Source organism: Daktulosphaira vitifoliae, unplaced genomic scaffold (genome assembly GCF_025091365.1).
Source record: "Daktulosphaira vitifoliae isolate Bord-2020 unplaced genomic scaffold, ASM2509136v1 Scaffold_5, whole genome shotgun sequence".
Lineage (NCBI taxonomy): Eukaryota > Metazoa > Arthropoda > Insecta > Hemiptera > Phylloxeridae > Daktulosphaira > Daktulosphaira vitifoliae.
Window position 1 is genome coordinate 19,586,922 of NW_026099576.1, and position 15,725 is coordinate 19,602,646.

At 27.8% G+C, this 15,725-nt stretch overlaps 2 protein-coding genes across 3 annotated transcripts; one reads left to right on the plus strand and one right to left on the minus strand.

The window, feature by feature from the left end:
* The first annotated feature begins 58 nt into the window (after positions 1–58).
* Positions 59–4,412, plus strand: LOC126907609 (26S proteasome non-ATPase regulatory subunit 1). The gene is made up of 3 exons (XM_050689005.1): positions 59–1,428; positions 1,485–1,746; positions 2,754–4,412. Exons 1-3 carry the CDS (start codon positions 227–229, stop codon positions 4,212–4,214), a joined length of 2,925 nt encoding a protein of 974 aa, XP_050544962.1. The 5' UTR covers positions 59–226; the 3' UTR covers positions 4,215–4,412.
* Positions 4,413–7,337: 2,925 nt separating this feature from the next.
* Positions 7,338–9,847, minus strand: LOC126907206 (succinate--CoA ligase [ADP/GDP-forming] subunit alpha, mitochondrial). 2 transcript variants are annotated; one of them, XM_050688317.1, is made up of 7 exons: positions 9,675–9,847; positions 9,176–9,420; positions 8,879–9,100; positions 8,532–8,816; positions 8,326–8,460; positions 8,164–8,255; positions 7,338–8,092 (listed from the first exon to the last, which is right to left on the minus strand). In XM_050688317.1, exons 1-6 carry the CDS (start codon positions 9,709–9,711, stop codon positions 8,187–8,189), a joined length of 993 nt encoding a protein of 330 aa, XP_050544274.1. In that variant the 5' UTR covers positions 9,712–9,847; the 3' UTR covers positions 7,338–8,092; positions 8,164–8,186. The 2 variants fall into 2 exon arrangements, with proteins under 2 accessions (XP_050544274.1, XP_050544273.1); XM_050688316.1 differs by having other exon boundaries at positions 7,338–8,255; positions 9,675–9,846.
* Between the last annotated feature and the right edge of the window lie 5,878 nt (positions 9,848–15,725).

Sequence of the window (15,725 nt, forward strand, 5' to 3'; positions counted from 1 at the left end):
CTATATATATATATGTTTATAAGACGTCTTTGAGATAATATCATGACTTGTGTTTTTTATTATAATAAGAGTAGCATGTCATTCTTACATTTCATATTATATTAAACATTTTATTAAAGTAATCTATTGAAGCTGTTCTTGTGATGGTATTTGTACTGTATTAATTTTAACAAGTAAATTAAATAATTTTTTGTGATTTAATAGTGTTGTTATATAAACTAAGAAAATGAATATTACGTCTGCAGCAGGCGTGATATCGTTATTAGATGAACCAGCATCTGAATTAAAAATATTTGCGCTTCGTAAGTTAGATTCTATTGTAGATGAATATTGGCCCGAAATATCAGAGGCCATTCAAAAAATCGAATATCTTCATGAAGATAAAACTTTTTCTCAGCAAAGTTTAGCTGCCCTTGTTGCTAGCAAAGTATATTATCATCTGGGTTCATTTGCTGATTCACTTCAGTATGCTCTCGGTGCTTGTGAATTATTTGATGTAAATGCCCGGAATGAATATGTTGAAACAATTATTGCTAAATGTATTGATCATTATACTAAATTACGTGTTGAAGCATCGGAAAACTCAACTTCACTATTAACAATGGATACCCGTTTAGAAGCTATTGTCAATCGTATGTTTCAAAGATGTTTAGATGATAAACAGTACAAACAAGCTTTAGGTTTAGCTTTAGAAACTAGACGTATGGATATATTTGCCAAATCTATTGAATCATCTGATAATATTAATGAAATGCTTTCATATGCTTTTCAAGTAGCTATGAGTACTATTGAAAACCGTAGTTTTCGCTGTACTGTCTTACGAAGTCTTATAACTTTATATCGAAATTTAGAAGTACCAGATTATGTTAATATGAGTCAATGTTTTATATTTTTGGATGATCCTGAATCTGTAGCTCAACTTCTTGAAGGTCTCATTCAAAACAATGAAAAAAATAACTGCCTAATGGCATATCAAATAGCATTTGATTTGTATGAATCGGCTACCCAACAATTTTTATCTAGTGTTTTGGAATCATTACGACAAACAGCACCTATACCTTCTGCTACCCACGTTATTAAACCTATTCCTGCAGCACAAAGTGAAACAAGCAAGGAAAATATAACACCTCCTGTTGCTGTTGCATCAACTGATGTTAGCACATCTCAACCTATTGTTGAAGAACGTTCTTATGAATCTTTAGGCCCAGATGATAAATATAGACAAGAAGTTATCCAAAAGCTGACCAAAGTTTTAAGTGGTGAAGTTAGCATTGAACTTCATCTACAATTTTTGATAAGAAGCAATCATACAGATATGCTTGTATTGAAAAATACTAAAGAAGCTATACGAGCTAGTGTTTGTCATACTGCAACTGTCATTGCTAATGGGTTTATGCACAGTGGTACTACAAGTGATCAATTTTTGAGGTAGTTTGATTATTTTATTTTATATTTTTTTCATTTTTAATGACCTTTTTTTTTAGAGATAATTTAGAATGGTTAGCAAGAGCTACCAACTGGGCTAAACTATCTGCTACAGCTTCTCTTGGTGTTATTCACCGAGGTCATGAAACTGATGCTTTAGAACTTATGCGAAGTTATTTACCACCAAGAGAAAATAATTCTTCTGGAAGTTCTGGTTATAGTGAAGGAGGAGGATTATATGCTTTGGGACTAATTCATGCTAATCATGGTGCTGCAATAAATGATTATCTTCTTGGCCAACTTAAAGATGCTCATAATGAAGTGAGTTAACATATTTTAATTTTTCAAAACAGAATTTTTGATAAGGTTTAATAAATTTTCTGTTTTTTATTGATTATTAAAATATTTTCAAAAGAGTATGTTTGTATTAAGAGAAAGTTTACTCTATAGTACTATAAAGTATTCATTATATTACATACATTGAAATTAGGGCTAAACTAATATGCAATTTGATATTATATAGCAGTTGATTTATCAGTATTATATCAAAATAAAATTTATCTGTATTGAGTTTTTTTTAATCCTATATATATTAAAAAAAATTATACTATAATCCAATAATCAAGGCGGATTTATTATCAACCTATTAATTAAAACCTATTAAAAGTATTATCACAGATTCCCTTTTTACAAATATTTTTAAATAGTGTGATACTAGTATACACTGATAACCTCTATTCCAACTGTTATTAGTGTTAATAATCAATACTCTTTTGTATTTACTGTTTTTAACATCTTTGAATTTTATCAACAATAAGAGAACAATTTTTAAGTTTTATATTAATAATTAAATATTTTGTGATTTATGTAATAGTTATTACATTGATAATACTCTGTCATCATAATCCCACTTCATGTATTTACATGTTTCCAAATTTTCTATTAATTAATACATTTTTTAATACTTATGAATATAATCTTATATTTCTAAAATAATTTGTGTGAAACATTGAAGTATTTTTTTAATTTTATGGTAATATTCAATTATTTTTAATAGTTTTTTTTTTTTTTTTTTACTATAATTAATTAAATAGTTGAAAAAAATCATAATTATACAAATATTCAAATTGTAGCTAAAGTATTTATAATAGACAAAAATAATATATATATAATAAATATAATAGATACATTTAGAGTCGGTATCAAAAACAATAAAAAAATTCACAAATATTCCATGATCAAAATTGTGATGAGCTGTATTATTGGATAATTTAAATTTAATTTAAATGTTTTAATTAATATTGTTATCATATAAGTTTAATTTTTAGATTGTAAAACATGGAGGATGCCTAGGAATTGGTTTATCAGCTATGGGAACTAGTCGTGAAGATATATATGAACAACTTAAGTTTAATATGTATCAAGATGATGCTGTAACTGGTGAAGCTGCTGGATTAGCTATGGGATTAGTTATGTTAGGATCAAAAAATGGTGAAGCTCTACAAGATATGGTAGCTTATGCTCAAGTTACCCAACATGAAAAGATTTTACGTGGTTTAGCTGTGGGAATTTCTTTTGTAATGTATGGAAGGTTAGAAGAAGCTGATCCCTTGATAACTTCTTTATTGCAAGATAAAGATCCAATACTTCGCCGTTCTGCTATGTACACCATATCAATGGCATACTGTGGAACTGGAAGCAATGCAGCTATAAGAAAATTACTTCATGTTGCTGTGTCAGATGTTAATGATGACGTACGTCGTGCTGCAGTTACTGGACTAGGATTTTTACTATTTAGAACACCAGAACAATGTCCTCAAGTTGTTAGTTTACTTGCTGAAAGTTATAATCCTCATGTCAGATATGGTGCAGCTATGGCTCTTGGTATAGCTTGTGCTGGAACTGGTCTAAAAGAAGCTATCAATCTTTTAGAACCAATGACTAATGATCCAGTAAATTATGTTCGTCAAGGTGCGTTAATTGCTTCTGCAATGATATTGATTCAACAAACAGAAAGTATTTGTCCCAAAGTTAAAGATTTTCGTACTTTATATGCTAAAGTTATTACAGATAAACATGAAGATGTTATGGCCAAATTTGGTGCAATTTTAGCACAAGGCATTATTGATGGTGGAGGTCGTAATGTTTCAATATCATTAGAGTCACGAACTGGTCATACTAACATGTTGGCTGTTGTAGGTCTTCTATTATTTACCCAATATTGGTATTGGTTCCCATTAGCTCATTGTTTAGCTTTAGCATTTACACCTACTTGTATTATTGCATTAAATGCACAGTTAAAAATGCCACTTCTAGAAATTAAAAGTAATGCAAAACCATCACTGTTTGCATACCCTGCACCAATGGAAGAAAAGAAACGTGAAGAAAGAGAAAAAGTAACAACAGCTGTATTAAGTATTGCAGCACGCGCTAAACGACGTGAAGGTACCAATACAAAGATTATCGAACCTTCAACTAGTGAAAAGATGGAAGTGGATGAAAAAGAGTCTTCAAGTAAAAAGAAAGAAGAACAAAAGCCAGAACCTAATTTCGAAATGCTTAATAATCCAGCAAGAGTTATGAAACAACAACTAAAACATCTACAACTAACAGAAAATGCTCCTTATATACCCTTAAAAGATATATCTATTGGAGGTATTATTATGACTCGTTTCACAAAGAGTGGAGAAGATGAACAGCTAGTGGAACCTGTTGCAGCATTTGGACCTAAACCAGAGGATGATAAAGAACCCGAAGCGCCTGAGCCTTTTGAATATAATGATGATTAAATATTTATGAATACAAGTTTAGAACTATTAGTACTGTATCCTAAGATATATCATCTTTCTTTAGACATTTATTTTAATAATAATTAAAATTAATTTATAATAATTTGTCTAAGTAAGCTCTTGATGTAATTATAATAAACATTTTTACGTAATATATTATATAATTATTAATTAAAAAGTTTACAATTTATTTTGCAACTTCAATTTGTATTTACTTAGAAAAAGTATCAAATACCTTAATTTTATTTTGACTAAAATACTATAAGATGCTCTCAAACAATCTTGAAGTATTTTCAGGCCAGTTTAAATATTCAAATGTCTATAACTTGTTAAATAAACTATCAAATAAAAAAAAAATGCTTTTTTATAACTCCAATAAAAGTGAAATACTATAGCCATTTTCCAAACTAGATATCAATTGTAACAATTTTTCAGGAGAGCAAAAATAATTACAAACACTTTAATATTGGTAAAATAAACATTTTTTACTGGATGGATTTTATTACTTGATACTACTACTAATAATGACGTATCAAATCAAACCATAAAATGAAAATTGAAAGAATAGACTACTATCGTTTATACACTGTTTGAATAATACATTGTCAAGAATAGTGTCTTATTCAAACATTTCAATATTTTTGAAGTGCAAAATATAAACTTCGATAAAATTTATCATTAATTTTGGCACATAACAAAAAACTTAATTTTACAAACAAATTATGAAACATCTCGAAAACCTATATTTATTGGCTAAAAGATTACAACTCAAAGAATTACATTTTAGATTCTAAAAATAGAATTCTCATTTTTTAATTCTTAACTTAGTTAACTTACTAGTCACTTAGACAAATTATAATTCCCATTTGAGCGTTTTTATCGGTTTTGATGCAGTATAATCACTTATTCTGGTCGATCTTCACGCAGTGCTTGGCTCTGTCACATAATTTAAAGTATCTATACCGTTCTCCAGTGATGGTTTCATTCGGTTTCAATAGTTCATAATAAATAACACCGACCTGGTCAGTACCGAATACACAGTATAACCTTCGAAGCTATTATATTCAACGCAACGGATTTAGCATGTTAAAATTTTTACTGTTCATATAAAATGGTAATTTTTTTTTTTTAATGAGTTATAAATTCCGTCTATCTACCATAAAAACTACAAAAAGATCTAATTTTAGGTCCGATGAGAAGTTTAGGAGGTATTATACTAATATTATTTTACTATGTGTTTTATTTATTTTTTTTGTCTGTCACCACTTTTTCTCTGATCTAACTGGGCCGATTTTTTTCAACTATGCGTCAAAAGATCACAAATCGTATCTAGTCAAAGACATTACCCTCAAAAATTGAAAAAAATTCCCTCGTTCCCCGTAAATGGGGAAAACCTCCAAAAAAATTACAAATTTAAAAATCGTTAATTTTCGAAATTTTTTCAATTTTTTTTACTTAAAACTACCATAACTTTTTCAAAAATCTACAAATCAGTATAAATTTTTTTTTAATAGATGCATAATGTTCTTACCTATCATTTGGTATATTTTTATATCTGACCCTTTATATGCCCACAGGGGGGGATATAAAATGACAACTTTTTCACAAAAAATTTACTTTTCAACTTAACTTTTGAAAGTGTTCCGGAAGTCTGACAATTTTAAATATATCTTAAATTAAAGCTAATGTAATGTACTTTATTATGCAAAAAAAAAATTTCGGACTTTATTTTGTCTTCACGGTGAAAATGGCTACCAAATGCTATTATTGTGTGAAAATTCTCGATTTTATTTTTAAAATTTTTAACTTTATAATGCTATAACTTATTGAAAAGTGTATGGATCAACATAATTTTTTTATGAGAAATAATATTTTTTAATAATCCCTTTTTCATTCGACATACTTTATCTTAATCAGGATATTAATAAGGAAATAGCAGATCATTTAGCTTTTGGAATAATCCACCAATTTTTTAAAATTAAACACTATCTAAAGATTTGCATTGAAGCGTTTTTTATGATAGTGATTTTAATCACTGTCAGATATCATTATACTTGATCCAACTATGCTACGTCACCACTATGCCACGACCCCCCTGGGCTGTTTTTTTTTTATAGATATCTCGATTTCATTAAGTTTATGTATTTTAAAAATATCATAAGTCAAGTTTTAAAAATATTTCGAAAATTCTACGTAATTTAAACTTATCTTAAACTAAGGATAATGTTACACATTAAAACTTATTCCGACGACATGTTTTCTATGTGTAAACAACCCCGATATTCAACAAAAAATATTTTTTTGAGTTCTTTTAACATCGCCTAGTAGACATTTATACGTAGTTTAAACATACATAAAGTTCAATATTATCATCATTTTTATTGTACCTAGTAATTTCTGACGACTCATCATAAATCATTTATCTATACCAATAGGTAAATTTTTAAAAATTAAATTTTCATATTAAGAATACTCTAAAAAAAATAAAAACTATGTTGTTAAGTTAAAAACTTTAAATAGTATTAATCAACTAATAATATGAAAATGGTTTTCTATGTTCTTGCACAGTCATTATATACTTATGAAATTTGTGTTGGAGGAGGGCACTTATGAAAATTTTTGAGATTACTTAAAACTACAATAAGTTCTTTACTTAAAATGGCTTTTAAAAAACCTTTATACTCAAATACAGACATTTTATACATACATATGGTACATTTAACTTAAAAAAATTTCATGCTAAAGAAATTTTAAACAATTTTTATTTTATAAATCCTGAAAACATTCCTTTCAGCCACAAATAACACCCATAAACACATAAATAACCCACATAAAATTAAAAAATATAACACTGAATTTGGTAAAAAAGACCATATTAGTTTAGATGTAAGATTTTGTAGGTCTTATTAAAATTTTCCAAAAATGTAATCGGACTCAAATAAATTATAATCATTTATTATTTATATTAAGTACTGTGTTATTATAATTTTGTAGTTAATATACATATATTTTTTTTTATAAACTTCCACTATAATAATAAAATAATTATTAAATTTTAATAATCATCTCAAAATTGATGATAGGCATATAGCTTCTTTTTTTTATAAAATGCACGATTAGTAAATAGATTAAATGATTAGTATATAGATATTATAATACCATTCAGTTCATAAATTTCTTAGAAACTATTACATTATTTATCCAAAGCACATAATTGTGATATTGCTGTTGTGATAATGGCTTTTTAAGACTAATATATCCATAGTGATCATTTATATTATTTCAAATTAATAAAAACAATTTATATTATTCCAGTACAATACTAAATACTCTATTAATAACAATTACTGAACACTAACTTAACTTATTAAAAAAATCAAAGTTAATTATTAAGTTAAAATGACTTGATTAAGTTACCAATTAAGTTAATGTAAAAATAAAAAATTAGTTAAGTTAAAAAGTTAAACTTGTAACTTTTTAACACTTTAATGTCCAGCCTTGCTTGTTGTAATGGTGATAACACATAGCTTTCTTTTATAAAGTATTTTATTCCAAAAATTACAGAACAAAATTATAAAAAAAAACAATAATTTAAACATTTAACATTAAAATTTTTATACATTATTTTTAATAAAGATTGAAACATTATGAAGTGCAATACTTTAAAAAATAGGTATTATTTAAAAAAAGAAAACATTGATTTACTTAAGTGAAATATATGTAATTAATATTTACTTTTAATGTAGTACATATTTCAACATTATACAATAAAATAGGTGATAAAAATGACATTTCTTTGTCAGTAGTAAGTTATGTTTGTGTGTCTTTTTTAACAAGCATAAATAACTGTACAGGAAATTTCATCATACAAATTTCCCCTAGAAAATTTTACATCAAGGATAAAAATTAAGAATATGATATCTAACAAAAAGGAAATCAAGTTAAGCACCAAACTAGCAGCATTGAAGTTCATCATTTTTTCATTAATTTAGCTAACTCAATTCCCATAGCAGCTGGACTTCTAGTAACAACAACACCAGCCTAAATAACAAATAATTAAAATACAATACAACATTTATACACTTTAGTTAGCATATATGTTTTTAACAACCTTCTCTAATGCATCAATTTTATCTTGTGCTCCACCTTTGCCTCCTGATATTATGGCTCCAGCATGGCCCATACGGCGACCCGGAGGAGCAGTTAAACCCGCAATAAATGAAACAACTGGTTTGGCATTAGGACCCTTAATATAAAAGTATAAAGTATAATAAGTTTGTAACTTGAAAGTAAAACTAAAAAATTGAATGAACTCACAGAATTATGTTTACTTAAGTAGTCAGCTGCCATTTCTTCTTGTTGGCCACCAATTTCTCCAATAAGTATAATACCTTCTGTTTTTGGATCATGAAGAAAAACTTCCAAACAATCTATGAAATCAGTCCCATTAAAAGGATCACCACCAATACCAACACATAATGTTTGTCCAAGACCAACTTGAGATGTTTGATGAACTGCTTCATAGGTTAGTGTACCTGAACGAGATACTACACCAACACATCCTTTCATATGAATATGTCCAGGCATAATACCAATTTTACACTAAATATAAAAAAATTATTTTATTTTAACTATTTTTACATTATTCATATTCAAATAAATACTTGTTCTGGTGCAATAATTCCAGGACAATTTGGACCAAGTAATCTAGATTTATTTTGTCTGATTAATTTATGCTTAACCCGCACCATATCTTGTTGAGGGATACCTTCCGTAATACAAACAATTAATGGAATTTCAGCATCAATGGATTCTAAAATTGCTTTGGCAGCACCCGGAGGTGGAACATAAATAACTGTAGCATCAGCCCCCGTTCCATTGCGAGCCTACAATAATTATTTATCTAATAGAAGATATCACATTCTTGTAGTAGATCAATTAATTTAATTTAAAAAACATACTTCTTTTACTGAATCAAAAATTGGAAGACCCAAATGTGTTTTTCCTCCTTTACCAGGTGAAACACCACCAACCATTTGAGTACCATACTCTAAAGCTTGTGTTGTATGAAATGTACCTTGTTTACCAGTCATACCTTGGCAAATAACTTTGGTATTTTTATTTAACTGTAAATTTTTTCTAGTTTCTGCATAGATTCTCGGATCAACAGAGTTGGACGATGATCTCACTCCCAATAAATTACAAACTAAAAATATTTGATATCAAAAATTGTAAACAATATGTAACCACATTATGTTGTTTAAAAATTAACAATAAATCAATATCTCGATTAATGATTATTATCACACCATCATAATTATTTTATATTTTATTAATCCTAATATTTTAAATTATATTATTTAAAAGTTATATTGAAACGTAATATATTTCAATATTTGTTTTAAATTTTATTTTAATTGGTAATAAAAAATAAGAGAATATATAAATCAATGAACTCACTTGCAATACGTGAAAAAATTCTAGCTGAATTTGCCATTTCAAAAAAAATAATTTATTAACTACAATTTATATAAAAATTACTTCTTGTAACTCTTATTTCGGCGTTTCCGTGTTGTACGAAAATAAGATAGAAAAATTTGGAATTCGAGTGATAAGAATTATAAAAATGGCTCGTTTAAGCTTCAAATTCCACCATAGAAATAAAATTAATCACTCTTATCTTGGTTTTCCTATACAACATATGATTTTACAGTGTTCTCATTTTTGTACATCAGCTGTTCTTATTTAAAATTTAAGATGAACCTATTATACTGCACTCGAGTGCAAGAGAAGCTGTATCTCGTCAAAAGTCGTTATGAGGTAAACAACTTTATTAAAGTTTCGACCTTCCATAAGAGTTACATTGTGGGCAAATTTCAAGTTAAATTCAAAGTTAAGTTATAAGTTAAGTCAAGTTATATTAAGTTCAAATCAAATTTTACATAAATTGATTGCATATTTAGATATAAATTAATAAACTACAATTAATTATATTAATATGTCAAATATCACGAATTTTGATATATAGCTCTCTTACACATAGTGAAATATATTTATCCGTAAAAACATACTTTTTTAAAATCAAATTATCGACTTTATCTATGTAGGTCATAATTTTAAAATCCTTTAAACTATTAAATTAATTAGTAATATATTTCAACAATAATTATTTTGGTTAAATTAAGATAAATATTGATAAAATATCATTTAAAAATTTTTTGTAATATAAATTACTATTATTTTTTACATTTGATTTTACAAACGCTGGCGTAAAAATGAAACAAAGAAATCCGAGAATTGAAAAGAGTTTCAAAGGAAAACTGAGTTCCCATATTTTCCTTTAATTTACGCTCGGACAAAAAGCCAGGAAGCTTTCCATTACACGTTTTAATAATTTTGATTATAATCTACTCANTGTAAATGTCTCTTTAAGTATAGTTAAAAAGCCAGGAAGCTTTCCATTACACGTTTTAATAATTTTGATTATAATCTACTCAATTACTTTTAAAATAAATACAATATTTAAAAAAACCAGCCCAGGGGGGTCGCGGCATAGTGGTGACGTAGCATAGTTGGATCAAGTATAATGATATCTGACAGTGATTAAAATCACTATCATAAAAAACGCTTCAATGCAAATCTTTAGATAGTGTTTAATTTTAAAAAATTGGTGGATTATTCCAAAAGCTAAATGATCTGCTATTTCCTTATAAATATCCTGATTAAGATAAAGTATGTCGAATGAAAAAGGGATTATTAAAAAATATTATTTCTCATAAAAAAATTATGTTGATCCATACACTTTTCAATAAGTTATAGCATTATAAAGTTAAAAATTTTAAAAATAAAATCGAGAATTTTCACACAATAATAGCATTTGGTAGCCATTTTCACCGTGAAGACAAAATAAAGTCCGAAATTTTTTTTTTGCATAATAAAGTACATTACATTAGCTTTAATTTAAGATATATTTAAAATTGTCAGACTTCCGGAACACTTTCAAAAGTTAAGTTGAAAAGTAAATTTTTTGTGAAAAAGTTGTCATTTTATATCCCCCCCTGTGGGCATATAAAGGGTCAGATATAAAAATATACCAAATGATAGGTAAGAACATTATGCATCTATTAAAAAAAAATTTATACTGATTTGTAGATTTTTGAAAAAGTTATGGTAGTTTTAAGTAAAAAAAATTGAAAAAATTTCGAAAATTAACGATTTTTAAATTTGTAATTTTTTTGGAGGTTTTCCCCATTTACGGGGAACGAGGGAATTTTTTTCAATTTTTGAGGGTAATGTCTTTGACTAGATACGATTTGTGATCTTTTGACGCATAGTTGAAAAAAATCGGCCCAGTTAGATCAGAGAAAAAGTGGTGACAGACAAAAAAAATAAATAAAACACATAGTAAAATAATATTAGTATAATACCTCCTAAACTTCTCATCGGACCTAAAATTAGATCTTTTTGTAGTTTTTATGGTAGATAGACGGAATTTATAACTCATTAAAAAAAAAAAATTACCATTTTATATGAACAGTAAAAATTTTAACATGCTAAATCGGTTGCGTTTTGAGGGTAATGTCTTCGACTAGATACGATTTGTGATCTTTTGACGCATAGTTGAAAAAATCGGTTCGATGAGAGCTGAGAAAGAGTGGTAACAGACACAAAAAAAATGTACCTTAAACTATTTATACAAGTCATTCTAGCTTGACTGCCTAATACTATTATAATGTATAACTGTTTTGTATTGTACATTGTACTATGACACTTTTTATATAATTAATAAAGAATCACAGATAGTGTCCTTTGATAATCGAGATCTCCTATAAAATTAATCTAATTAAAATATTTTTACAAACAATATCACAAAAATCATATCTAGTACTCTGTCCGCGTCTAAATCGATCAAGCATCCTCTTCCTTGTTCACCTTGATTATCAACACCTGGAAGTGAAGACTAGAATTTATTCGAAGTTCAAATTTATTCAACTTCAATTACCTTCACACTATAAAATCTTGAATCACACACGAAGCCTTAGGTGAATTATTTAAAGGTCCATAAAATAATTATTTCTTAGCTTGCTTCAACTATTATACGCTAAGAAATGTACAGTTTGTAGTATTTTTGTAATAAATATAAACACCAGAGTGCTGCGATTTGGTGTTCCAATTTTCTTATTGTCGTTGCATCGTCAGCTTGTTCATGTGACTGACGGTTTTTGACCTTGTCACTAACGCTGGAAATGGAAAAACCATCATTTCGGCTGTCCGATACTTCGATAATTTTATCTGCCATCGAAGCTAAGTTATCCAACTTGTCGTTGCTAGCTGAAATGATAGTTTTTACCTGATGTGGTAACCTTTGTATCCATAGTGTTTTGAGTATTTCATCAGTTACTTTTCCATTAGCTAGTTGACGCATTTCTGAAAGAAAGTGGGATGGTTTCCGATCACAGAGTTCGACTTCGGTCAGTAATTTTTTAAGCCGACATTGTTCAGATTCGGAAAATCTTTCGATGAGCCGAGTTTTTAATGCTTCGTACATTTTCGTTTCTGGTGGATTGAGTATTATGTCACTAACTTGAGCAAGAATTTCACTTTCCATAGAGGAAACAACATGATGAAATTTACTTGCGTCAGCTGTAATTCTGGTTGTATAAAAAACGGATTCAATTTGTTTGAATCAAAGTTCTGGGTTGGTGCGCCAGAAAGTTGGGATTTTAAACGCTCGCGTTGAATTCATATTGGGCTCGCCGTATTCGATATGGTCTCGGCCATCATTACNTCGCGTTGAATTCATATTGGGATCGCCGTATTCGATATGGTCTCGGCCATCATTACCGATCGCGTCGTCACGCACACTTACTATCGCACTATCGGATTTATTGTTCATTTTAGAGGTCACCAATTTGTAGTGTTTTGGTGTTTATATTTATTACAGAAATACTACAATTAAAATTTATAATAATTAATAATTTTTAATAATGAAATATGATGTATACATACATAAAAAAAAAAAAAGAGTACAAATAAAAAGTGTCACTGGATTGACGAACAGCGCGATACTAAAAATAATACACGGAGTGTTATCGTACTGCAGTACATCTAAGATAAAACATATAAACATATATAAAAGCATTCATTGTGACATGTTATTTAACATCTTTGTTAATCCCTACAAGTCTATATCTTTATTGCATTCACTTACACAAGTATTCTAACAGATCCTGACTATTTGTAAGTTTAGTTCAAGTCTGTTCTTGACGAACGCACTTATCCACACCCCGTCAGAGGTAATTTACTTTCTTTAGCAGTAACTCAATCACAAAGAGTCTCGTATATTATATTGGATAATACTAGTTGACGAAACAATGGCGACTACACACCTGCACCTATTCATTAACTACTACCCATCTCTAAAATAACTCTATTTTCCTTTTTGAGTTACTACATTACATTACATCCCTTATGATTTATAACTATTTTAAAACGTGTATTGGTAGAGGCGGCGTGTATAACTATTTCTATTTTTAGAAAATTTTCGGCCGCAATCCTCCTTCAATTAGGCATAAAATTTTTTATAAATATCTAAAGTATTTGTTTAAAGTGCTTATCGACACGCCATTGTCTTATCTAAGGATTTCCTATTTAATAAATAAGTTAAATATGTGTTACTATTTAAAAAAATTAAGTTGACCCTAGGTATACAGTGGGTGGCTAAGCCCTTCAGAAATTAACAAAATTATACCCTTTGTTATACAAAAATATTTTTTTGAAGAGGAAATTAAATTTAGCCCCCCAAAAATGTAACCAATCTACGCCTGTAAGTCTTATAAATAATCCTAAAAAGTAATAAATGAATGATCATATAACAAATACATGTAACTAAAAAAGAATAAGGATAAAAGTTTCAATATGTATTTATTTTGTGAGTGATTAAGTGAGTACCCACTTAATTAGCCTCTATAAGTCGATAATCATGTAACTTTTGACATTTTTTAGTGATAATATATATATTACCACTGTAATTTTATTTTAATCCATGCACTATTCAAATAGAGCAATTAACAAAAAAACTTTGTTCACCAAAATTGTATGATTGTACTATTTATATTAACTTCCTAACTTTCAACATACTTTTTTTAAAATCCTATCATAAACCAAAATATTGCAAGTGGGCAAAATTATCATTTCAAAATGTTGATAATATTCCAAAAAAATTGCTTCCTACGTTATAAAAGAAGAATTTTTTCAATGGAAATTAAAAGTTTAACCCCTATATTGTTGAAATATAATAAAAATAAATCCTACAAAGTTTATAATATATAATAAAAATTAATCACTTGTGGCTAATTAATTAAATTAAATTAAAACTATATTAAAAGTATTATTAATATAAAAACTAAAAAATATTAAACTCAAAAGCCACAAAAAAATTACTGAAAAGTCGAGGGTATTTTGGAAACAATGTTACCATTATCAACGCTAAACAGATACTAACACCCCGACTAAAAAAAACTCCCTCATAAACCCCTAATGACTTTATCACCTAGTAACGTCATCACTAAGTAATATTATCACATTTTGCCAGTTTACACGAGTTTAATAATGAATTTTTCAGTGACCCAAGATCCTAATTAATTAAATTGTTTTTATTTTTAAACATTTCTATTCTCTCCCTAATATTAAGTTCTTTGTAATTATTTACGTTTTTAATTAGTTTTATGGTTTTAATGGAGTGATTATGTATCAATAAATGTTCAGCCACTGGAGATTTCTCAACTTCTTGATTTTTAATGTTTCTTGAGTGCTCTTTAAATTTGACCCCTATATTTGTTTTTGTTTGTCCAACGTAACATTTATTACAATTTTCACATTGTATTTTATAAATGCCTGATTTCCCCCCTTCTTCTACCTTATTTTTAAGGTTACTTAATAAATCTCTTAAATTATTACTCTTAGATGTTACTAAAGTAATAGCAAAATTCTTAAATATTCTAGCTAGTTCATTTGAAATGTCCGGATAATATAAAATGAGTGATCTAATTACTTTTTGTTCCCCACGCTAGTCAGTGTATTAGCTACCTTCCTGTCTTAATTCCACTTTGGTGTTCGGACTAATTATGAAATTATGTTTTCGTTATATCCATTAAATCTAATTATTTCTTTTATAATCACCAGTTCTTCATCAAAGTCTATTTTATTCATCAGAATATTAATTAATCTGTAAACCATACTATTAAAAGCGCCAATTTGTGTTGCCAGGTGTGGTTTGATTTGTTTGGAATGTACCTGAACGTGTGAGTGTTTTCCGATAAATTTTGAAATTTAGTTCTACTCTGTTCTTTTAACTAATAAATCCAAAAAAGGCAATTTTCTCTCTACTTTTTGTTCTACTTTTTTATATGTGAATTTAATCGATCGGTAAAAAGAATTTAAATGTTGTATGAAAACCTCCATATTAAAATCTTTATTTTATTTATAACTGCAAAAATAACATTTTTGAAT